Source organism: Emydura macquarii, unplaced genomic scaffold (assembly GCF_026122565.2).
Source record: "Emydura macquarii macquarii isolate MOO-44397 ecotype Brisbane River unplaced genomic scaffold, CSIRO-AGI_Emac_v2 contig_3348, whole genome shotgun sequence".
NCBI classification, from domain to species: domain Eukaryota; kingdom Metazoa; phylum Chordata; order Testudines; family Chelidae; genus Emydura; species Emydura macquarii.
The window spans coordinates 6,938,804-6,962,411 of NW_027133485.1; the positions used below are offsets into that span (position 1 = coordinate 6,938,804).

Consider the following 23,608-nt stretch of genomic DNA (forward strand, 5'->3'; position numbering starts at 1 on the left):
TTTATCTAAACTTTCAGCTCCATAGGAAATTGCATTCTTGGTCACAAAGAAACGCCCCCTCCCCATTAAAAGAAAGTTTTCAGAACAGCTTCCCCTCCCCCATCCTAGGTTCTCCTACCCCCCTTGGATTTTGCTGCTGTCAGCTGGCTGCAGATCCTGTGGGGCTGATTTTCTCTTACTTACTCAGGTGTAAACCGGGAGAAACTCTGCTGAAGTCACTGAAGTTCTATTGGTGTAAATGAGTGGATCTCAGCCAAGGGTGCGTGTACCTCTGGGGGTACACTGACGTCTTCTAGGCGGTACATCAACTCATCTAGACATTTGCCTAGTTTTACAACAGGCTGCATAAAAAGCCCTAGTGAAGTCAGTACAAACTAGAATTTCATACAGACAAAGACTGGTTTCTACACACTATACGCTGAAATGTAAGCGCAATATTTATGTGTAATTGGTTTATTTTATAACGAGATGGTAAAACTGAGAAAGGTAAGCCAATTTTCCATAATAGCGGCCTGTTGTGACGCGTTTGTATGTTCATGTCTGATTTTGTAAGCACACAGATTTTGAAGCACGTTTAAATTTGGGGGGATGCAAGACAAATCAGACTGCTGAGACGGATACAGCCCTTAGTCTGGAAAAGTCCAGCGCCAGTGGTGTAAACGAAAGCAGACTCAGCCTGTCTATTACCAACAGAGCTGATCCCCGGCACTTACGGCCCTTCCTCGAAGATCCTGCTATCAGCTGCCTATTTGCCCAGCAATTTGGGCTGACATTTCCCAGGCCGGCCGCCTGCCTGGAGCTGAACACTTCGCAGGGCTGGTTGTGTTTGCCTTGGCTCTGTGTGAGGTGGGGTCGATCCCTCCCGCGAGTAGCCGGGGAAACCAGCCGGGATTGGCTGGGAGCAGGAGGCCGGGCCGGAGGGTGAGGCTCTTGAAAAGGGGGAGGCGACACGTTACATTCACCCCCCAGCCCAGCCCTGGAAACGGCCCCATTCATTCGTCCTGCTTCATCCACGGCGGCCGCTCCGAGTAACTCCGCGCCCGGCGCTGCGGGCGCCCCCGGCCCGCCTCGCAGACGCTGGCCGGCTCTCGCCCCGCTACCGGCAGCCGCCGGGGGAGGATCATGGCCAAAGGCGAGGGGGCGGAGAGCGCTTCGTCTGCCGGGCTGCTGCCGCCCGGCAGCCTCCTGAAGCCGGACGAGCTCGGGCGGCCCAAGGTGAAGAACCGCTTCGCTTCTGCGGGCGGGGGGAGGAAGGAAGGAAGGAATCCGCCGGGACCGGCGCGTGTGCGGGGAGCCAGGGGGCAGGAAAGCGGCCCTGAGCCGGAGGGAGGCGCGGGGCTGGGCACAGGAAAAGCCCCCGCCCTGGGGCCGGGGAAGCGCTGATCCGACCCGCCTGGGGGCGGGTAAAAGCTCCGCCGGGCAGGGGAGCCCGCCCCCGCCGGCAGGGAGCGGCTGGAGGTCCCGCTGGGGAGCCCCGGCGGGAAGGGCTGGGGAGCCCCCGGCTCGGGATCCGAACCGGTGACGGCGGTGGTGGCGGGGCCGGAGCGGCGGTGAATGAAGCGCGCGCGCGGCTCGCCCTTGGCCGCAGCCCAAGTTCATTCATCATCCGAGGCCAGGGCAAACTTTTCTTAAAGGAGCCGCGTCCTGGGTCTCCCCCCTCCGCCCCCCACCACCCGGCCCGCACTCGGGGGGTCCGCAGGCGGGTTCCCCGCGGCTGGAGGCGGGCGGGCAGGGGGCCTGGGGGAGACACGCGGGCGGGCTGAGGATGGCTCCGAGAGTCTCCGTGAGAAACTCCCCCCGTGGGCAGAGGGGCTTCCAAGAGCTGCTTGGAAACGAATCCAAACGGGCTATGTCCGTCCGTCCGTCCCCCGAGCCCCGTGGGGCTGGGGCGGGGGTGGAGGCTCCGCGGTGGTTGGAGGCTCTGGTCATGTTGGACCTGGGGCTTGGCAAAAGTTTCAGTCTCTGGACAAACTCTCCGGGAGGGAGGGGTGGGGCGTGTGTGTGTGGGGGGGTAGAGCTATGTTATCACTTAGCCTCTGGGTGCACCAGGGGATGATCTGACGGGCCCCTTATAAATAGGTGTGGTGTGATACCTCACACAGCCCGAGTGTGCCCAGCCTGCTCCTAACAGGATAAGCCAGCACTAAGCACTTTATATACCGCTTGTTATCTTCAGAGAGCTCTGCAAACATAATCTAATCCCTGCAACAGCCCTGTGAAATAGGCAAATACCATCTCCTTGATACAAAAGGGGGGAACTGAGGCACGGCACAACTTGCCCAAAGCCGCACGGCGAATCACCATCCCAGCTGGCTATTGAGTTTGAGTCTCTGATGCTCAGTTGCCTGCTCAGTCTTACAGAGGATAGACTGCCTCTCTAGGGTTGTCAACGCTCCAGGATTGTCCTCTAGTTTCCAGGAATGAAAGATTGTCATATGATGAAACCTCCAGGAATATGTCCAGCCAAAATTGGCAACCGATGTTGTCTGAGTGTTCACTTGTATTCCCCTGTTTGTCTGTGTCCATCGGTTGCCTCTTGTCTTGTACTTCGATTGTACGCTGGCACTGTCTTTTTGTGCCGTGTTTGGACAGCACCTGGTGCAATGGGCCCTGGTCCGATAACAGGCTGTCTGGTAACACAATTGATAACAATGATTCTCTCCCAACTGTACTGCTAGGGGTAATGCCACGGTCTGCGCTAGGTAAAGCAATGAACTAATAACCTCTTCCCCAGGGAAGTTGTCAATACACTTTCTTTCACTCCTTGCAATACCATTTTCCTGTTAGAGAATCCTGCCTGTGCCATCGAATCTCCCTCCGGGCTCTTTTAATTTAACTCAAATTCCCCTGGGCTTTGTCTCTCCTCTCTGTGTGTTTAGATACAGCTGCAGCTCTAATTTGGTGGTGGTATCCCTTTGCAGAATTAATTTTCGACAGCCCACCTGTCGCTGTCTTCCCTAGTGGCTCTCTGCTCTATTAGCATCTCCTCCCCAGGGGAGCCCTCCTCTCTTGGGTAAGGCCCATCGTTTGAGAAGGGCACACAAGCAGTTAAATACAGTACTGCCTTTGGGAATACGAGTAATGGGGGGACTTATTTGGATGCTACTTGACTCTACCTTGAATTCCAAGGCCTCTGCTTAAAGTTAGGGATCTGGCTAGTTGGGGTGGATTCTGGATTGCCCTCCTCTGAGACACAGGCGCGCACACAGTGATGAGGGGATGGTTTGGCAGTAGGATGGGTGGTCTGTCAGGCTGATTTTTAAGCAGAGGATCTGAGCAGTCTGTATTCAGGTTGTTTTAGTGCTAGTGGGGCCTTAAAAGCCACTGAATCAGGCTGTTGAAACCTCCTCTCTGTGTTCCCCTTTCTTGGCACGTGGAGTCAGAAATGCTGATTGTTGACTGTGGAAGGCAGTACTGTCTAGTGGTAAGAACAGGGGACTGGAAGTGAAATGAGCGGAGTTTGGAAGAACTGTATATTGCCCTGGGTAAACAGATACAAACTCACTGTGTCCTGAACTGTAAAACAGAAATGTGAGGGCATGTTCAGCTCTTAACAGGGAAGAGGAGACGTGTGGGCTCCTTATCTGCAGTGGAGCCTGGAGGGCCTTTTGTAGCCTCTGTTGCCGTCCTGGGTTGCAGTTGGAAGTGGGAGAATGATTGGGGAAGGGGGGAAAACTCTCTAAACTTGGTGGCTATTGATTTGACTGTCTGGTACCAGAGTGACTAAGCTACTGTCTTTCATTTCTTTTGCAGAAGGAAAGGAAAGAGACGCTATCTGTGTGCAGCAAATTGTGCTATGCGGTCGGCGGCGCTCCCTACCAAATCACTGGCTGTGCCCTCGGCTTTTTCCTGCAGATCTATTTGCTGGATGTAGCACAGGTAATTCTTTCAGCCAGGCTTACTTTCCTGGGGCTGAGTAGCTAGCAGAAGGGGAATACCTACCTGGATGCAACCATAAGATGCTCTTGATCTGGGTATTTGTAACGCATCCGTGATGATCCAGTCGTTTTTACATGGCTACTTTTACTGACTTGATCTAGGGATGAAGACAGATGTGAGGCTCAGAGCTCTTATCTTCTATCAGCAGAAGTATTGGATGGAGAGAGATGGGGGGGGTCCCCAATGGATTTTTTTTTTAACGCCTACCCAGCAGACTGACTCCCTTCTATGTATAAAACCGAGCAGGTGACTGAGCAGAGAGATGCCAGGCTCAGTCTGGCTAGAACTGAGGAGCTTCCTTTCCTAGGAGATAAAGTATTGAAGGCTGCTGGTGTATAAGCCTTGTTCAGAGTCATTGCCCTAATCAGCTGATGGCTGGGAGGAGGCAGCTGATGCTGAGGTGGGGCATTTAAGTACAAGGTGCTCTTGTGATGGGTGAATTCAGCTGCTATGAATCATGGAGAGAACCTCCCCAGGGCTTTCCCATGTAGTAACTTTCAGTGTTGCATAAAGGAGTCTTAGAATACATCTTAGATGAGTCCTGTTCAGTCAGTCAGTGTCGAGTCACTTTGAGAGGGGCTTCTAGTGAGGAAGGTTTCCATAAAAAGTAAAAGCACTTTTCAAACGAGGGTGCTCAGAACGAGTCATGTGACCCTTTGTTTTCACGTGGAGGTAGGAGTAGCTTGGTGGGCTTTTTGAGTTGCTGAGTGCAGAATTCCCACAATGGCAATGGGACGTGACCAGAAATTCAGGTGCCTACAGATGGATTTAAGTGCCTCAAGTCAAAACATTCTGCTGTAGGTTTCTAAAATGCTACCAAATTCCCCTCCAGAAAAAAAGAAGCATAGATTATATTGGAGTGATCTCTTTAGAGGACTTAGAGCTGGGTTTACAGCTGCTAGCATTGGGAGGCAGTGTCTCCTGGGTTTTTATTCTCCGCTTTGCAACCGATGTACTGTGTGATCTTGTGCAAGTCACGTCACTGCTCTGTGCCTCAGTTTACCCATCTGTAAAATGGGATAATACTGACCCACCTCTCTGGGTTTTGAGCTCTCTAATGACATGTATTCTATGCATGCAAAGTAGGAGTATTGGGCCTGGACTGTCCTCTGGTGCTGATGTAGTGTCTAGTGCTGGGATTGGTCTCTGCAGAGCGCGCTGTATTCTTTCCTGCTGATGTTGTGATGGGGGTGGTGTGGGGAAGGAAGCTATTGCTGCAATGCTTATGGCACGTTCTGTAAGTAGCGAGGATGGCAGATGCCGGGTTGGAAAGGTGATGGCTTCTCCGACTTCCTTATCTCCAAATGGGATTGGGGGGGGCTGGGCCGGGGACAGACTTAAGCTGACACTTGAGGTGCTTAGCTGGTGTCTGTTGCAATGAGATTGCCAGGAGTTTCACGTGGGATGGACTGAAATCCTACTCCCAGCGGCAGGCTGCCTCTACCAGCACCTAGGGTAGCCATCTCAGAGACTGAGAGGTACCTGAGGGTCCCGTTGCCTCTGAACTACCCTGGCAGCATGTGGAGGAGGGGTATGAATGCACCCACTCCATTCCCAGACGCGAAAGGTCTAGGCTCAGATCTGCAGAGAAAGCATTCAGTGGGGCGCAGGGGTCATGGGGTCTCCGTCTTCTTTCCAAGGCTATAAAAGTGAATTGTCTCCTCTTCCTATGACAGCTGGACCCTTTCTATGCCTCCATCATCCTCTTTGTGGGTCGAGCATGGGATGCTATCACCGATCCCATGGTGGGCTTCTTCATCAGTAAAACCCCTTGGAGTCGTTTTGGACGTCTGATGCCCTGGTAAGGGAAGCTTGTTGGAGCTGGGGATTTACTAGCCGGGGATCCAACGGCAGGGGCCCGTTCAGGTCAGAATTCTGGGGCTCTTCTAGAGAGCTGAGGTGTGCGTTGGGGGCCCTGCACTTGCCTCATGCACTCCAGCTGCAGATCTCCAAGAAGGGTTAACGTTATCCCCACGTTGCGTCTGGGGAGCCAGAGGCACAGGAAAGTTGCACAGCGAGTCCGAGCTGGGAATAGATCTCCGGTCTGTGCAGTGCACGGAATGTAATGGACGCTTGGCAGTCAGCTGAGGACTGAGTAATCCAGGGATGGCTTCACAGGTGGTGAAAGATGCTTGACTGATCAGAGGAAGCCCTAGGGACCCGCAGGGAAGCTCTATTACCTGGGCCTTTCGCAGCCTCCAGAGAGGCAAGTGGGGAAACCTTGTAGTGTGGGAATCGGGGAGCCCAGCGAGCGACTGTTAGGTGGGCCTCTGTCTCCTGCAAACGACCCTCGTTCAGCCCCTGTGCTGGATGCCTTGCTGTGGTTATCAACCCACGTGCAGCAGTGTGAGCGTGGAAACCCCCCTGGTGTGGGGCAGGGGCCAGGACTGCCAGTTGCACTGCGCGATACGTTCTTTGATGGCACTTCAGCGTGAATTTTCTCTCCTCCCCTCAGATGCACTGTTCTAGAGGTGGGCATGCCTCCCTGCCCTCCTGAGCACCCAGCTGACTCTTACATAATCCTGGCTCTGACTTATCCTGTACTCTGGTGGTGCCAGTCGTGGAGCAGGACTCATTGCATGAGGTGCTGCATGAACACGGAGGGGGGCAGACAGAGCTTTGTAACGTAGGACTGCTGGAGAGGGGACCCGCCTCCATAGATTGGCATGCCAAGCGTCCGGTGGAAGGCACAGTGTGTTCTGTTCCTTCCCCGCAGTGCTGGGCCATCTCATTGGGGTGAGAGGAGGGGCAGGTCCCTGTCTGCCTTGTGTGTGGAGACACACCCAGACTTTGCAACTGGGGAGAAGTGCTAATAGGTGTAACTGCCCCACCCCTGGCAACTGCTTTTATCTCCGCCTGCCTGAGCGGCCAGGGGAGGCGTCTGCATGACAGGAACACACACAACTTCTCACCGCTGCTCCTGGCTGTTCAGCGGCGCCAGCAGCCCCGTGTGTCTGATTGGCCCAGTATCTCAAACCCAGCCAGAGCCCCATGGACTCCCAGAACCCCTACCAACGCCAGAGCTGGTTCTGTGCGGGCGACGGTGGGAGGGAGCTCTCTGGAAAACGTCCTCGGTGCAGGCACCCCCCAGAGCTGCTGTGTGGATCGTGGGGGGAGACTGGATGCTCTGTAGCCCATTTTTGAGTCCTCTTCTCCAGAGGAGCTTTTTAACTGTGTTTCTCTCTGGGGAGCTGTTTTGACTTGGCAGGATGGGGGTGGGGAGGGGTCTGGCTAGGACGTAGAAGACTGATGGAAAGCATCTGTTAAAACCAACCTCTCCCCCCCCCCCCCGACCCCACCCTGGCACGCACCTGATTCTCTTCTCACTTACGCTTGTGCAAATCCGGAGTAACGCCACCGAAGGCAGCGACCTACTGGTGATGTAAAATCAGTGTCACTGAGAACAGAACCAGGTCCCCTAGGTGCTGCTGTGGGCTGTCCCCATTTAAACCCTACGGTCTGCAGGGGCCGCAGGTCTTTGTTCCAGTATGTGTGCTGCTGGGTGTCGGGGGCCATAGGAGCCTTGGCTCTCTGTTCAGGTCATTTCTTGGAGAATCTGCCCTGGATTGGGGTTGAAGCAGCTCTGCTACTGGAAGGGGAGAGGCCTGTCTCTGGAGCAACAGGTGGCATTGCAGTATTGTCTTAGAATAACTCGGCCTGGCCGTTCAGTGGGCTGAGGGGTGCAGCCACGTCTGTTGCTGACACACCTGTTACTTCTGTAGCCAGGGTCAGTGGTTTGCAGGAAGCCAGGTGCTGCACAGCTTATTCTGGGGGGAGACAGCAACTGGAGACAGGACTTGCCTTGAAATAGTCGCACTCTTTTTCCTAGCTAGAGGGTCTCACTTTTCTCTTCTCTGCTCTCCCCTTTTGCAGAGTGGAACTCCAAGCACTTGTAGGGATAGGATACAGCCAAGAGAGGCAGGAGGTAGAGTGGATAGGAGCTATCTGGTTTGGGGACTGGGAGCATGGTGAGGGATAAAGCCCCTTCCCCTTCCAGGAGTACAGGTTCGAATCAGGTGCAGGGTGCTAGCAACTGACAACCATTGCCACAGAGTGGCTCGTTGGTCTCTGTGGAATGAGCTGGTCCCCACCCGATTTCTAGCAGGCAGGTATCACAACACCATTATGCATTGGCAGAGAAATTAGGACTGTCTCTGGGGGCTTGATCTCCACCTGCTTGCCCCTTGGGGAGGGCTCTCTGGGTTTGCTGTTCTGCATCTGCCCTGTGGCTAAAGAGCCAATGTCTGTCTCCAGGACACCCTGCGGGATTGCTGACGTGAAGTAGAGAAGGGGATGGGAGGGGAGGAGACTGCGAGGTGGAAATTAGTGGGACATGGTCCTTTCCCTACAGGCAGTGATTATATCCCTCTGCTCCCTGGGGTTCCTGGAATGGCTCTAATGAAAAATGTGGTGGTCTGTGTTTGCTGATCTAAACCAGGCTTCATACATAGACCAAAAATAGTTTCCCTCCCCACTGCCTGGGTTGTGAGCTCCTAGGAATTAGAGGAATGGCTGCTAGCGAGCGCAGGGTGTATTCCAAGGAGAGCCGGGGAAGGGCTGTTCTTTAATTGCTCTGTATCGGAACCTATAGACAGACGTAGTCGCCTTGTGTTCTACAGTCTTGTGCCGTTAAGGCTGGGGGTGGGGAGAAATGGCGCAGGGGACTTAATAGTCACATTCCTCTTGCACCCGTAACATTTTACTGAGCCTTAGACCTAAGACTCCTGCCTCTTGCAGTGGTGGGGAAGCAGCATGTCCTGTTGAGCATGGTGGCTTTTATTCGTGGCTTTTACGCTTGCTTGCTCTGTTTCATTGGGCAAGCAGCTAAGGGCCCAATTGTGCCATCTTTTTAGTGACCCTAAATAGCTAGACCCGTAGATGCAATCCCACCGACTTGAACAGGAATATCTGTGCATGAGCAGGGCTGGCCTGTGTTTGTTTCCCTATCTATGAAATAGGAATGACACTTAATTCTTTGGCCTGATTAGTCTGATTTGCTTTAATGACCCTGATTACCTGTCAAGAGCATTTGATTACCTGCTTCATAAACAAGGCAGATCTACCAAGGAATTTATGGCAAGTCACTCTAAAGATCCTTCTCAGATGTGCCCTTTTCATCTAAGGAGTGAGACCTACCTGGTTGTAATCCCACCGAGTGTGGTGACAAGGTGGGGTTATGTCCCCCTGAATCCCAGATCAAATTGTAAGCTATACGGTGGCTTGACAGGGATCCTAGTATTTTTATAATTGAACTCTGATCCCCTTTGTTAGCCTCTGTGTTATCATTTTGGCCTCTTCGCCTTGGATTCCCCATGTCCTCCCCTGTGGCTCCCAATTCATCCTCAGCCCACAGGGATCGCCTCCTCTGTTCCCTGAAGTGTCACCCTAACGGCTGTGCCCAGCCCGCCATGTGCTCACTCTGATCTTTCCCTGCCCTGTTCTTGCTTCCTCTGGATGACTCCTGGGCTCTGAGCACCCCCTTTGTTTATATTTATTTATTTACGGCGCCCTGGTGCAGATGACTCAAGGTCCCGTTTCCCAGCCCTCCCTGGACCATGACTAGGAAATGACTCTGGCAAGCAGAGGAAACAGTTAAAGGTTCAGGGAGGGGGGTGTGCCGCTTAAGGAACATGCCACACCGACTTGGCCAATGGGGAGACAGGGTGTGTAGCACAGCCTGGTCTAGTCTGTTTCAGATGTTTCTGCTAATTGGCACAGGCCTGGACTGGGGTTACTAGGAGTCGTCCGCATGGGTGGTGGCTGGGGGTGGGAGGAAGGCTGGGCTGACTGATTCCTTAGCTGCACAGACCATGCACGTGGCTCTAATCCCAGCTGCCAGACTCCTGTGTTTGGGGGGGGGGGGAGGAAGTGTCTGCCCAGCGGAGGTGGGAAATGTAACTTTGTTTGTAACCTTGTAGCATATGGGTCCCCCGTCATCGTCTTCCCCCCCCCCCCCCGTCCCAGGGGTGGGTGCAGCAGGTGTGGGAACAGCTCACGCCTGTAACGTCGGATCTGCGTACGCGTTGGTGGAAACTTTGGGTGACTCAACGTGCGCGAGAAGGCGCGATAGGCGAGGAACACGGGATGGGAGAGGAGTGACTGCAGGGTTCTGTGCTTTCCACTGCGTTCGGGCTTCCTCATCGCATTGTCCCCTCCCCTCCCCGGAAATGACAGACAAGGAAAAATGTGACTGTTGGGTCATGTATTTCCTCCCCCAGCGTGGCTGCTGTAGGTGTGCTTAGAGACCGTGTGTCACCCCCCCGGGAGTTTAAATTCAACTCTGTGCCTTGCAGTGTCAATCCAGACAGGAAAGACCCGTTCTCCTCTCCCGAGCATTGGGAAAACTAAATCCTCCTCCTCTCTAGAACTCCTCTTGCCTTGTAAACGCCATGAGGCGGGGGCTGTCAATCCGTACCTACCAAACCCGGCCCCGTGGGGCTCTGGGTCTGATCTGAGCCTTCTAGGCCTTCCTGCAGTGTGAGTCTATGGCTCCAATTCCCCAGGCGACTGATCTATCCTAGCTGCAACGTTCAGGGTGGAGGGGGGGCTTTACTCCAAAAGAAGAAACGGCTTCCCTCCTGCCCCCCAATTATTGGGGGCTATTCCTCCCTTCCCAGAAAAATGGGAGGGCCAAGGTACCAAATTCTTGCTGCAATGGGATTTTGCTAGTCTCTGGCATGTGTATTGCTGGTGGTGCAGTCACAGGCATGCCCTCCCTCTGAACTTCCCCCCACAGGCCCATCGGTGATAAGGTGATCCTGAATGGAAAGTGAAAGCCGTGCAGGCCTTAACCTGGTTACTGCCTGGACTCCAACTGGTCCCTTGGAGCTGTCCGTCTGTCCTCGCTGTGCAGGGGACGTGTGGGTGGGGGAAGAATCACTCCCTTCACTTGATTGTGAAGTTTGGGGGGGGGGGGGCCTCACTCTTCTCTTGATGTGGGGGAATCTCCCTTGCTCTCTCTGGGTAGGGCCACACTTGTGGGATTTTTAATCTCCATGTAATTAGTCACCAATTAGCCCCAGCCCCTCTGGAAAGGCTGGATATTCCCCAAGCACTTGTTCCAGGCGACAGGGATTATGAGGGGCTTAACTGAGCGAAAAGGACAAACGCTTGTGTCGCGGCCGACAGTCCGTGCCCAGCCTCCGAGCTGCTGCCGTGTCGTCAGATAGTGCCCGTCTGCTGAGCTGACTCTGATGGGTAGAGGGAGGATCTGGGCTCTGAAACCTGCACCCGACTCTTGTCCTGGCTTGCTGACTCTTCCACCGCCCTCTCTCCTCGCTTTGGAAAGGATCAAAGGAACGAGCCGGCTAGTCTCTTGGGTCTGAAGTTTTAACTCTGTTTTTGCTAAGGTCTGTCTCAGACTGGGGGGGGGGAACCAGGCACGATCCACCATCCCTCATGCTGGAGGCTTGATAGGGGTGTGTGTAAACGCTTGGGGATTCTTGCCGCCCTGCACTCCTAAGACAAGCCAGGGCGCTCACTGTTCAGCCTCCGGGCGGCTAGGATGCGGAGGGAGGATTTGCTGTTCTAACTGGTTCGGTCACCCCTGCTCCTGCATGCCACTTAGCCTGGGCGGGAAGGCTGCTGAACAAGCTCTTGCATCTCCGCCTGCTTGGCTTGGATGAGAGACAAGCACAGGAGTAGAAGCCAAAGGTGGAGATGGGTCAGTTTCTCTCCATCTTGCACAGACAGGGTGGGCAGGGGAGGATCCGGCTTCAGAGAGTTACAAGAGCGCTCGGAGGCTGATCTGCTTCTGCTGGTGAGCAGTCTTGGTCCTCTCCCAGCTGTTTATGTGACGGGGGCACCTAGAGTCTCAACTGGGATCGGGGCCCCACTGGGGTATACAACAGTAGGTGAGGGTCCCAGAGAGCTTACAGCCGAAATCCTTTAAACTTGTTCTGTGGGAGCAGATGGCTTCTCACTCCTTGCCGTGCCCCATCCCTCACCTCTTTCTAGCCCCACATCATTTTACCTCCTCCCAAGTCGAGGAACCATTGACGTGACATCCTCTCATTGTTCGCCCAGCAGACCCATGCTGCTCCATTCAGGGAATTTGGTCTCTGAGATCAAAGCCTTTCTCTGCAAAACCTAGCCAGCTCTTTATCTCTCTGCTTTCTTCTCTCTCCCCATCCCGGATGATTTGGAGTTCTGTACTTTTGTCATGGTTTAAATAGCCGCTTTGTGGAGAGGGCCATGGGGCCTGAGATCAGGGCTGCAGCACTGAGTTTGGAGGGAGCAGGGGAAAGATTTAAGACCAAGCTTTTCAAAGGAGCCTAAGGGATTTAGATGCCCAGATCCCTTTGAATTTCCGTGACAGTTGGATGCCTAATTGCACCCTGAGTCATCAGCCACCAATCAGGGAGGGGAATCTGCCTGTGGGGGTGGTCCTCAGCCACCGTACGATATTAGGGCAACATGGGACCCACATCCACCCACAGGGCTCCTGTGGCATGGCGTTCAGTAGTGAGGTGGAGGCAGGAGGAAAGCATGAAAGGTCATGATCGGTCAGGCTGGAGGACCCTGTTGGAAGCTCCCATGTTCCCACTCTGCCTGCACCTCCCCAGCTGCTCCTGTTTGATTAGAACGGCCCATAAGAACGGCTGCATCTTCTGCATTTCTTAAGTACCTATCACCATGGAATGGACCAGCGGTCCGACGAGACCATCTTGTCTCCCATGGTGGTCCGTGCAAGGTACCTCAGAAGCAAACTCCCTGATGCAATGCACTCAGTTGCACAATATTTTTTCCCAGGGGCTGGAATGGCTTCTTGAACCGGCTCGGATCCTGCAGTTTGGGGATCAAGACCCTTGCATCCTCCCAGTTGCTGCACGTGTGGGCGCTTGTCACTGTTCATGCTGACTTTCTTTTTTTTTTCCTCTCTCATCCCCCAAAGGATCATCTTCTCCACTCCATTTGCTGTGATCTCCTACTTCCTAGTATGGTTTGTGCCAGACATCTCCAGTGGCCAAGTGATGTGGTATCTTCTCTTCTACTGCACGTTCCAGACCCTTGTGACGGTGAGTCAGCCCTCTGCGCGCCTCCTTGGGGGAAGAAGTCAACCTTGTCTCAAGCGGTGCCACAAGGCAGGCTCGACATAAGCTGTCCTGAAAGGAGCGAGATGCTAAGAGCATCTGTAAAGGCTGTCCGTGGGCTGCCAGCATCATCTGGGTTTCCCGGTCTTGATTGTACAACTCAGACCGGCCCCGTGGTCAGCGGCACGCTTGTTGGCTGATCTGCTGCTGGGACTGGAAAGGTGAGACCAGTCATTGCTCATCTCCTCCGTCCAGCAGTTTGGGGGATGCCTACAAAGCCAGCGCTGGGGGGAGGGAGGGAGCCTGGTGACAGGCAATGGTACTTAGAGGAGCGTGGATTCCCTTTTCCTCTTTGTATAGTTTGTACCTGGATGGAATTTCCTTTCTGCGAAAAAATTTTCCACCCCACTTGACCTATGGCTGGCTGGAAGCATCTCACTCTGGTCCATAGCATGGAGGTCAAGGGAATTCATCAATGTCCTTGCACTCAAGGGTTAACTTTCTCCCCCTCCACCCTGTGTCTCGTTGCAGTGTTTCCATGTTCCCTATTCAGCGCTCACCATGTTCATCAGCAGGGAGCAGAGCGAACGGGATTCTGCCACCGCCTATCGTAAGAGCCCTTCCCTTCTCCCTTACAAGTGCCGAGTCAGTGCTTTCCCCTCTCCCATGGCTTGGAGCTAGGATGCAGTTGCAGAAGTAAATGTGCTCCTGGTGGGTGGCTGCTGGGAAGCAGCAGGCTTCTCCGTTGTGTACCCCACCCGCTAGGTGTGCAGGTGTGTGGGTGTGTCCCTCGCTGCTCCTGCAGGGCATGTCAGGTCGTCAGCAGACCTAGCCGTGTGTCACTGGCAGGGAGTGTGTTTGTGCACATGTGCTCGTAAGCAATGAGGAGCCTGTTGTGAAAGGCCGATCTGCTCCTCTTACACTGTAGCCCTCAGCTACCAGCTCCCTCTTACTAGACTAAAGGGACTCTTGGTTCTTGTCCACGTCTAACCAGCTGTGTGGCATGACTCTGTCTGGACTGGAGTGGTTCGAGGGACTCTACTCGGCTGATAACTCCTAGAGCAGGAGACTGGGAATCAGGAGCTCATGGGTTGTGTTCTCAGCCTTGCCCCTGAGCTGTTGCGCTATCCCGGGGCAAGTCCCTTCACCTCGCTGCGCGTCTGTTCCCCAGCAGAGTATCTTCCTCCCACAGGGTGGGGAAGGGAGAGCCTTGTCTGTAAAGCACTCGGAGATCCGTCAAAGCGACTGTTCTCGCACGCTGAGCTCACGTCGCTGGCTGGGTGGGCGCAGTGAATCGCTTTGTGGATTTTATGTTGGGAATCTGTAGCCAGCCAACATCTGCCTGGAGAAGCAGGCTTCCGTAACTGCTCTCCTCGCTCTGTGGGGCCAGGGCGTTGACGTGGACGGCGCGGTAACGACCTGCCTGGCTCCTCTGTTCAGGTATGACCGTGGAAGTGCTGGGCACCGTGCTGGGCACCGCCATCCAGGGGCAGATCGTGGGCAAGGCGCACGCGCCGTGCATTCAGGACGCCAGCTTCTTGGGTGTAACCAACTCCTCGGTGGCCATGGAGGAGGTGAACATTACTCTCCACACCAGCTCCATCACGGACACGGTAGGTCTGTGGCACCGTGGCTCTGCTTTTGTTATCGCAGCTCCGCCCGTGCTGATTCAGCCAGACTCTGGAAGCAGGAAAGCATGTCATGGGCATGAGTACTCTGTCGCTTCGCCCCACCTCCAGAGAAATCCCTACAGGCTGAGTGAGGGCCACTAGCTGCTGTAACCAAGGGATTTAGGGGACCTATCTCCATGCAGCAGGTTTAGGGCTGAAAAATGATAGTCTGGTGGGTCCCAGGAACTGGATCCTGTTGTAGACGCCAGTCCAGCTCCCTGTAGGATGCATGGTCTGTTAGTTTCTGGTGAGAACTGACTATCAAGTGGGAAGTCCATTGTTCAGAATTCCCTGGCACCCAGGGTGGAGCAGGGAGACTTTGATGTAGCCCCACTGCCCAGCAAGGACGGTAGTGAGAGCTCCATGTGGTTCCCTTGGTGCAGGCACGGCCCTGACTGTGCCATCGTCCAGACCCAACGGAGGCTGGTAGAAGTGGAGCAGCCTCACTAACTGGGTCCACCTCTGTCTTGCCCAGAGAAACGCGTACATGGTCGCAGCGGGAGTCATTGGCGGGATCTACATCCTCTGCGCCATCGTCCTGTCGCTGGGCGTGCGGGAGAAACGAGGTGAGCGCGGGCTGCGGGGTCCCTTCAATGGCTATTTGCAATGTCCAGCGTCCAGAAGGGTTTTCTAAGCAGTGGGGCAGGATCGACCTTGTAGGACTTGGGTGGGTCATCTCACCTGCTGGAGAGGGGTTAGAACAATGGTTTGCTAGCTATGCGTCTCTCCCCTAGTGATACGGGCGGAAAGTGGGGAACAAACGTGGAAGGGGAAATAAGGGAATTCCTCTGAAAAGCAGGTGTCACCTGCTCTAGGTGATGCGAGGGCCAGGCTTTAAGCAGCCAGTCAGGAGCAGATGAGGATGTTTGATGATGATCTCTTTAAATGGGCCCCATTGTGACCCACGTGCCTTTTTGACTGAAGTAATCCGAGCCATTCAACTTGAGATGTGTGTGTGTGTGTGTGTGTGTGTGTGTGTGGAAGGCAGTTCTTCAAACAGCCCCTCCCATGGCAGGCACTCTCCCTCCCACGCTAACTAAACATACCCCACACCGACGCCCAGCGCTGCCCTTAAGCCATTCAGATCGGGGAAGGAATAAGGGAGAACTTTCAGTGTGTTACGAAATGGGGACGCTGTCAGTCCTGCAGCGTCTGTGCTAAACCAACACATTCCAGGATGAAGAGCAGAGGGCCGGGCACTCGTTACACAAATGAAGGCCTGGAGTGGGGAGGTTTCCATTCAGGGGTATGGGCGGGGGAGCTGCTTTCTATTGGGCGCAGTGCGAACGCAAAGGTTCCTGGGCTGGGCTGGGCTGGGCGGGTTCTTGGTTTTTTTTTTTCTTTTTCCCCCACCCAGTTCGATGCGTGGATCCCAACTCTCCCTGGGAGTTGAAGTGCTTGTCACTCCCACTCCACTCTTCCTGGCTTTATTCATCTTGCGCTGGTCAGTGGCGTACGGAGGGTCTCCGGCGCCCCCCTCCAGGCCTCACACGTGCCCCCCCCCATGTGCAGGGCAGGAGGGGTCCCGGTGCCGTCCCCCAGCTGACCTGGGGAGGGGGAGGTCTGTACCTGTGGAAGGGGGAGACGTGAGGCTTGGGGGGGGGGGGGGGGGGGGAGGGCGCGCAAATACAGGCTTGGCTCTGCCACCACACCGCCGCGCCCCCCCCTCCCCTGGTTCCCACATTTACCTGCTGCAGCCCGGTGCTGGCTCGGATGGAGGCAGCACACACACACACACACACACACACACACACACACACACACACACACACACCCCGTCCTGGGGAGGGGGGCTGGGCCAGCCCTTCATGACACACAGGAGGGGGAGACACTGAGGGGTGCCCCTCCTGTGTCTGGTGAAGGGCCAGTGCCTCCACACACACACACACACACACACCCCCCCCCCCCCCCCCCACCCTACACCGCTGGTGCTGCTGACACCTGCTTATCAGACAAAACTAGGGCAAGTGGGAGTTGCTTAATGTAAACCAGGATGGGTACAGAGTGTGTATGTGGGGGAGGAGGGAAGGGGGGGGCAGGTCAGGCAGCTTCAGAGACCAATTTCTTGTGTGGCAACCTCCATGGAAGGATTGTGTCAGTGGCAAGACGTCACATCTCACTGGAGAATCTCCAGGGGATCTTGTTGCTGCAGGAAACTGGCTGGGGGAACTTGTCTTCTTGTCCAGTATTTAAGCCGTGTAAATGTTTTGCTGCCTGGCTTTGGCTGACAATGTCTAGCCTCCAATATGCTGGCTGGACTCGGACTATTCCATGGCTGCGATAACAGTGCGGAGGGGGATTTGTTTCTGAGTCCAGCTGTTTCATCCTACACTCCTCTCCCTGACTAGGACCGCTGCGCTGGAGCAGTGTTTTGCTGAGGCTGGGACAAATGGGAGCAGAAATCTGGGTACTCTTGGGGACTTTAGAATCCAGCTCTGCCACTAGCCTGCTGTGTGGCCTTGGGCAAGTCACTTAGCTGGTCTGTGCCTCAGTTTCCCTATTGATAAGATGGGGCTGATGGGGACTTGCCTTATAGGAGTGGTGAGGATGGATGGGTGTCTTAGGAAGATCACTGTCCAGGGAGGTGCCATTGACTGATACTGGCTAATGCTGAGTCTCAGAGGCCTTTTTCACACTCCACTTAGTGCAGTAATGGGCCCCAAGACTTTGGTTTCCAATAGTGATGATGTAGCATTTGGGGCTCTTACACTAGGGTGACTTTAGAAACGTCTTTTTTTTTTTTTTTTTTTTCCTTGGGCTCTAACCACCCACTGATCCTCCTTTGTTCCCCAGATGCCGCTGCGCTCCAGTCGGGTGAGCCCATCTCTTTCTTCCAGGGGCTGAAGCTGGTGATGAAGCACGGTGCCTACATCAAGCTGATTGCTGGCTTCCTCTTCACCTCACTCGCCTTCATGGTAAGGAAACCGCCCAGGGAGGAGCATTGTGGCTCAGGGACGGAATATGTCAGCAAATGCCAGAATCCTGCCCAGAGGCAGGTTACATCGAGACCTCTGGAATCTCCTGCAGCAGCTGAGGTGGGCGGTGGCATGAAATACGTGGGGCCTCCCTGTTTTCTCCATGCTGCTGGTGACTGCGGATTGGACCTGCTCACTCCTTTTCCTCAGCTCAGGGGACTCACTGAATCCGTATTCCATCTTTCTCCTGTGTCCTGCTCTCTTCTGCCAGCATTATCCTTCCCCCTTCCTGTCCTCTTGGAGGCATGATGTGAGTGCCAGGGCCCTGTCCACAGCTTCTGCCCTTCTGCAAGCTTGGCCTGTCAACCCTTCTTTGGCCTTGCCGCTCTGCTGGCCTGTCTTGTTCACTGATGGGTCAGGGCAATCTCTGCCCAGAGAGGGGACTCCTGATCTGGTGCATTGAGGCAAGAGGTGTTGGAATCTTAGACCTGCTTGCTGACTCCCCGTGGAGGGAGGAATTTCACTCCCGCTACAATATACTCAAGGCCTGGCTGCAGCAGCAGGCTGCATGCGGACAGCCCCCAGCCTGGAGTACGTCAGTGCTTGGATCCATCTATGCACTGGGTCCAGCTAGAATACTTAGCGTTTTCCCAGTGGGGTGGGTCTGGGGTCTGCAGGGAATCCGACTTCTCTGTGGGGGGCTGTTTGGTGCATTTTCCACCTGGAAAAGGGAATTTGGACTGGGGCATCTCCCTGCTCTGCTTTACTCACCTCTCATGTCTGTTTCCTTCTCCAGCTGTTGGAAGGGAACTTCGCCTTGTTTTGTACGTACACCCTGGGATTCCGCAACGAGTTTCAGAACATCCTCCTGGCCATCATGGTATGTATTGAATGTGTGTGTACACAGCATCCCTTCTCCCACCCCTGTCTGCCTTGGCTATGCAGACTGTAAGCTCTTTGAGGTAGAAACGCCATCTGTACAGCGCCTAGCACAATGGTGCCCTGATCTCCGTGGATCCCTAGGCAATACAGTAATAAACATGATGAATAATAATCGCTGTCCCCTTAACTGGGCCATCCCTTCCTTCCGGGCCCACTCTGGTGACTAGAGGCCATTGATTTGTGGGGGTAGTATCATGGCACCCGGCAGGAGGTAGGAGCATTGGGGGAGACTTGACTGCAGTGGTCGAAGAGCTGAAAGCAGAGATTGGGGGCCCCAGGTGAGAAGCAGGGGAGTGATCAGGGCTGGAGGAGCCTGGCATGTGGGGGAAGGTGACTGGAGACTGCCTCTGGAGTGGGGGGAAGGGTAACGAGTTACTTAATGAGGCTCCTGGAAAGACACGGCCCGTTGGCAAGAACAGCGAGTCCTTTGTCTGCATTTGAAGCTGACCATGAAAGCGGGGAGAATAAAAGCCGTGCGGGCCCTTTGTCCAAACCCGGCCACTTCTCTGTCTCTCATGGGGGGTGGGGGGGGGGGGAAGGAGCCGAGTGCTCATTCAGGGAGGCGCTGAATGGCGGGAGCCACGCGGATTGTCTGGGAACCCTTTACACGCTGATGGCTGGAGGAAGAGTGGGGGGGGGGGGTCGGGGAAGCACTGTGGCGTGAAATCCTTTGCCCTGCAAGAAAAACTGAAAGACAGAAAACCCGCCCCTTGCTCTAAAGAAACACAAGGCCTCAATGCAGTGGAGGCAGGAGACCAATCCCATAACCGAATGCACCTCCCCGGCCCCACAAAGACACCGGCCTGGCGCCTGGTCTGCCCAGGGCCCCTCGTGTCCAGGATGTTGGTCAGGTTTCTGGCTGCAGAGCCTTGGGTCTCTGCTGTTCTGGGCTGGCTTCCTGCAAGTCAGGGGCCATTTTTCTTCGAGCCGCCTGACAACGTTGTCACGAATGTTCACCCAGCCTGGTCCAGAATAGACTCTCTCTTCTTGCCCTCTGGGGATGAGCCCCCAGGGCTTTGCGAGGCTGATTCAAAAAAGGAGCTGGGCTTCGAGAAGGTCCCTGGAGCAAGGGGGGCGGGTCTTGTGGCTAGACCCTTGTGTGGATGAGTGAGAGAACCAAGGGGGCACCAAACCACAGGCAAAAGATGGATTTGGCTTCTCCCTCATGCATCCAGGCCTGATCTCAGGCTGATAGCCCACTCCTGCTGCATTAAAGGTTAACATGTGACTTGTCCAGTGGACCAGGCTTCTCCGGAGACTGGCTGGCCTGAGTCACGAGTCTTCTCCTCTCTCTCTCTCTCTCTCGCAGCTCTCTGCCACACTGACCATCCCTCTCTGGCAATGGTTTCTCATACACTTTGGGAAGAAAACGGCTGTGTATGTTGGAATCTCGGTGAGTCAGTCTCCCAGGGTCACGGAGAGGGGCGGAGAGTCTCGTAGGGAATCCTAGCACGTGGAGATGGGGAAAGGCCAGAGTGGGGGATTTAAACCACACCCCTCTAGGCAGCAGTTCTAGTGACCAGATGTTCATTCTCCAGCCTCTCCACTTCTTGGTAGTCACAGCTGAGAGGCCATGGACAGACTGGGTCGTGGAGATTGAATTATCCTCTGAGCCCGGGACGTGGGCCCTCCAGGGCAGGGTGGCGGGTCTGTTGGTGGGACAGCATAAGAGAGGTTGCATTATTGCTGCCTGTGCTGTGGCTAGATCCTACATGGTCAGCCAGCACCTTCAAGTGCTGACACTCGCAGGACAGAGAAGATGGGGAGAGGCCTCTTGGCTCATCAGGTCCATCTTGATTAGAGGCTGCCCAATGGGTGAGGTGAAACCTCTGTTCTTTCCTGGCTCTGCAGTCTGCCATCCCCTTCCTCATCATGGTCGTCGTTCTGGAGAGTAACCTGATCGTCACCTACGTTGTGGCCATCGCAGCTGGGATCAGCGTCGCTGCTGCCTTCCTCTTGCCGTGGTGAGTGTGAGGCCTCAGGGCTCTGGCAATCTCACATGCTCTGTCACAGCTAGGCTGTCAGACGTCTTGGTTGATGTCTCTAGATCCAGGGTAAGGATGGGCTCGCTGAGGTCTTGAGCCCCCTGCTGTCAGTACGTAGGGCATTGTGGGCATAAGAACGGCCATGCTGGGTCAGACCAATGGTCCATCTAGCCCAGTATCCTGTCTGTTGGCAGTGGACAGGTGCTTCAGAGGGAATGAACAGAACAGGTAATCATCAAGTGATCCATCCTGCCTTTTCAGTAAGACGGTAACCCCCTCCATCTGTGGCTCTTTGGCGTGTCTCTGCCCCAGGAGAATTCTGTGCTCTTAGTGGAGAGGATTTGTTTGTAATGTGGGTGTGGGGACCTCCCGTGTCTCTGCTTTGGAAGGGGAAACGTGGGCTTCCCTGAAGACTTGAGGGTCTCATTAGCCTCTATCTGAGGCTCTCACGCTCTCCTCTCTCCACACAGGTCCATGCTGCCGGACGTCATAGACGACTTCAATCTCCAGCACCCAGGCTCCCGGGGCCATGAAGCTATTTTCTTCTCCTTTTATGTCTTCTTCACCAAGTTTGCCTCTGGGGTGTCTCTGGGGATCTCCACGCTCAGCTTAGAGTAAGTCTTTTCTGCACACTTGCCCAGAAGTGGTGGGGGGGGCTCATTAGGAGAGCTGGTAGCTGGGCTGGAGAAGGAAGGCCTCCCTCAGGCCCTGCAGTCTGGAAGTTCTCCATCTTTAGCCACACACTCCCACAGGAATTGGGATTAGATGTCAGAGGCCAGCCCTGAAGGCAGCTCCAGATGCATCTTCCCTGCAGCTTTCGTGTGAGAAGAGAGAGGCTCATTCACATTTACAGTTAATAAGCAGTGAAAGGAGCACGCTTAGGAACCGGCCCAGCCCCCTGCAGTCATTGCACTCTCTCTTTGGTATTTATACAGCCCTGCGGCCATAGCATCAAAGCCCCTCCCAATCTTTGATTGACTTATCCCGACACCCTGGGGAAGCAGGGTGGTACTATAGCCCCCCTCTCACAGATGGGGAACTGAGTCCCAGCCAGGCTAAGTGACTTGCTCAAGATCTCACACAAGATGTCTGTGGTGGAGCAGGGAACTGAACCAAAGGCCCCGACTGACTCCCTAATCCCTGGGGCTAGCTTTTCTCCAGTGCTCCATCGGGGACCAGAACAGATGGCAGAGCTGTGAGCTTGATGACTGTTTGCTTTGGAGGAGGTGATACAGCGTTAAAGCAGCGAACACTGGCTCAGAGACTCCTCTGGGAATCCGGAGCTCGCTCTCGGCCAATCTTCCCCCTCAGTGCTCCTCTGGGGTGCTAAACTGGGCTGGGGCAGAGGTCAGAGGTTGGTAATAGCCTTGCATCCGTTTTCCTTGTCTCAGCTTTGCAGGGTACAAGACCCGGGGCTGCTCCCAGCCCGAGGAGGTGAACTTCACACTGAAGATGCTGGTGTCGGCCGCCCCAGTGGGACTGATCCTGCTGGGCCTGCTCCTGTTCAAGCTGTACCCCATTGACGAGGACAGGCGGAGGAAAAACAAGAAGGCCCTGCAGGATTTAAGGTAAGGGCTAGCACGGGCCTCTCTGCTGCGGGGGAAGGACTGCACTCATCTGGCTGGGGAAGTTCCAGCAGAGTGAAGGGGAAATGCTGAAGCACTCACTAGGGCCATGACCAGCTATAGTGGTGTGAGAGCCTGCCCTGGCTTGGCAGGTCATTGGGAGGCTGGGGGGAAGGGGGGTGTCTAGTCTTGAGGCCCAGCTAGCCTCCGAACGCCTGCAGCCCTAAAGCACCACCCGCCCTGCGAAAGGGACAGCTGCCGCGCTACTCAGTGGCCTCACCCAGCTGGTGGCCCCTTAGGGCTGCAGCGTTGTGAGATGCCAGGTACATACATGTTACTAGAAGTGGAGCAGGACTCCCCCAGCCATGATCTGCCTCGGGTGCATAGCTCTAAGATGGCAGCAGGTCCCTGTTTCAATCTGCCCGAGGGCAGTGGTGACCAAAAGCTGTGTATTTCAGAGCTGACGGGTGGGTGGGTGGGTCTCCATCCCGTGCCTAGTGAAGGGAAAAGTGTCCACCTAGCAGAAACTGCTCTCCTGACTGTCACCCTGCTGGTAGTCTGGGCAGAGAAGCCAGGACCGAATGGGGCTAGAGAGGGAAAGCACAGTCCCCTCTGCCCTGGTGGTGGACACTCCAGAGCCCTGAGATGTTGGCATCGAATGGGGCATGGGGTAACTGGCCCCACTGTTCCCATCCAGCAACTAAGAAAGGGATAGTGATGGGGAAGGAATCCTCCTCTAACCCCTCTGGCTCACTGGCCCTCGCTTGAAAGCCCAGAGCTCTCTCTGCATTGGCATACCGGCTGGAAGGAAGGGGGCCATTCCTGTCTGACACTCTCCAATCCTTCCCTCCCCAGGGATGAGGAAAACAGCAGCAGCTCGGACTCAGACTCCACGGAACTCGCCAGCATTGTGTGACCCTGGCTTCCCTCCATCCACTGTTTACACACTGGGCTTCTTCGGGAACTGGACTGTGTGGCTGCTGAATGAGCACATTACCCAGGACTCCTGGAGAGGCTGGTGCCATGCTATGCAGGGCTCTGAAGCATCTGAGCTGAATGTTGCATGGATCCATAGAGTGCCGGCGGTGTACATTCACGGGATCTGTTCAGTGCTGTACTAATGTGCCTCTTAACGAACAAACACTAAACCACCTGCCATGTTGTCTGCGGAGCACAGCAGCCTGGGCCATGACGCTATTGCTCGTAACATGCCGTCGACTTGCACGTACTGTCTGCCTCTCACTCACTGATTGCTTGGGCACTGCAGGCACTGAATATGACACCGATCCTTGCAGTACGGTCTCCGGATCACTCGTGGACCCGTGTGATGCTGTTGGTGTACATTACACTGTCAATGTGAATGTGCCAGAGAGGAACTCAGCTATGCTGTCTGTCAAAAAGGCATTAATGTAGAAAGAACTGTCTTTTATAAAGAGCCTAATTAACTAAATAACTTAATGATGTTGTAAATAGAAAACTGTTTTTCCTATTTGTATATGTCTGTATGGAAACCACACTGGAACTATTAATATTAATTTACATAAAAGTGGGGAAACGACA

The 23,608-nt window shown here is 54.8% G+C and overlaps 1 protein-coding gene across 2 annotated transcripts; it reads left to right on the forward strand.

The window, feature by feature from the left end:
* Positions 1 to 952: 952 nt before the first annotated feature.
* Positions 953 to 23,608, forward strand: MFSD2A (MFSD2 lysolipid transporter A, lysophospholipid). Of its 2 annotated transcripts, XM_067533934.1 has the most exons (14): positions 953 to 1,215; positions 3,754 to 3,879; positions 5,616 to 5,740; positions 12,833 to 12,956; positions 13,503 to 13,581; positions 14,412 to 14,584; positions 15,117 to 15,207; positions 17,435 to 17,556; positions 18,353 to 18,436; positions 19,808 to 19,891; positions 20,350 to 20,462; positions 20,954 to 21,097; positions 21,875 to 22,051; positions 22,904 to 23,608. In XM_067533934.1, the coding sequence occupies exons 1-14, from the start codon at positions 1,123 to 1,125 to the stop codon at positions 22,962 to 22,964; spliced, it is 1,596 nt and encodes a 531-aa protein (XP_067390035.1). In that variant the 5' UTR covers positions 953 to 1,122; the 3' UTR covers positions 22,965 to 23,608. The 2 variants fall into 2 exon arrangements, with proteins under 2 accessions (XP_067390035.1, XP_067390036.1); XM_067533935.1 differs by lacking the exons at positions 953 to 1,215; positions 5,616 to 5,740 and having other exon boundaries at positions 3,760 to 3,879.

Coding starts and splice junctions, on each gene's coding strand:
- MFSD2A (XM_067533934.1), top strand. CDS start 1,123: ATGGCCAAAGGCGAGGGGGCGGAGAGCGCTTCGTCTGCCGGGCTGCTG. Junction 12,957..13,502: donor CGTTCCAGACCCTTGTGACG/GTGAGTCAGCCC, acceptor GTCTCGTTGCAG/TGTTTCCATGTTCCCTATTC. Junction 18,437..19,807: donor ACATCCTCCTGGCCATCATG/GTATGTATTGAA, acceptor TCTCTCTCGCAG/CTCTCTGCCACACTGACCAT.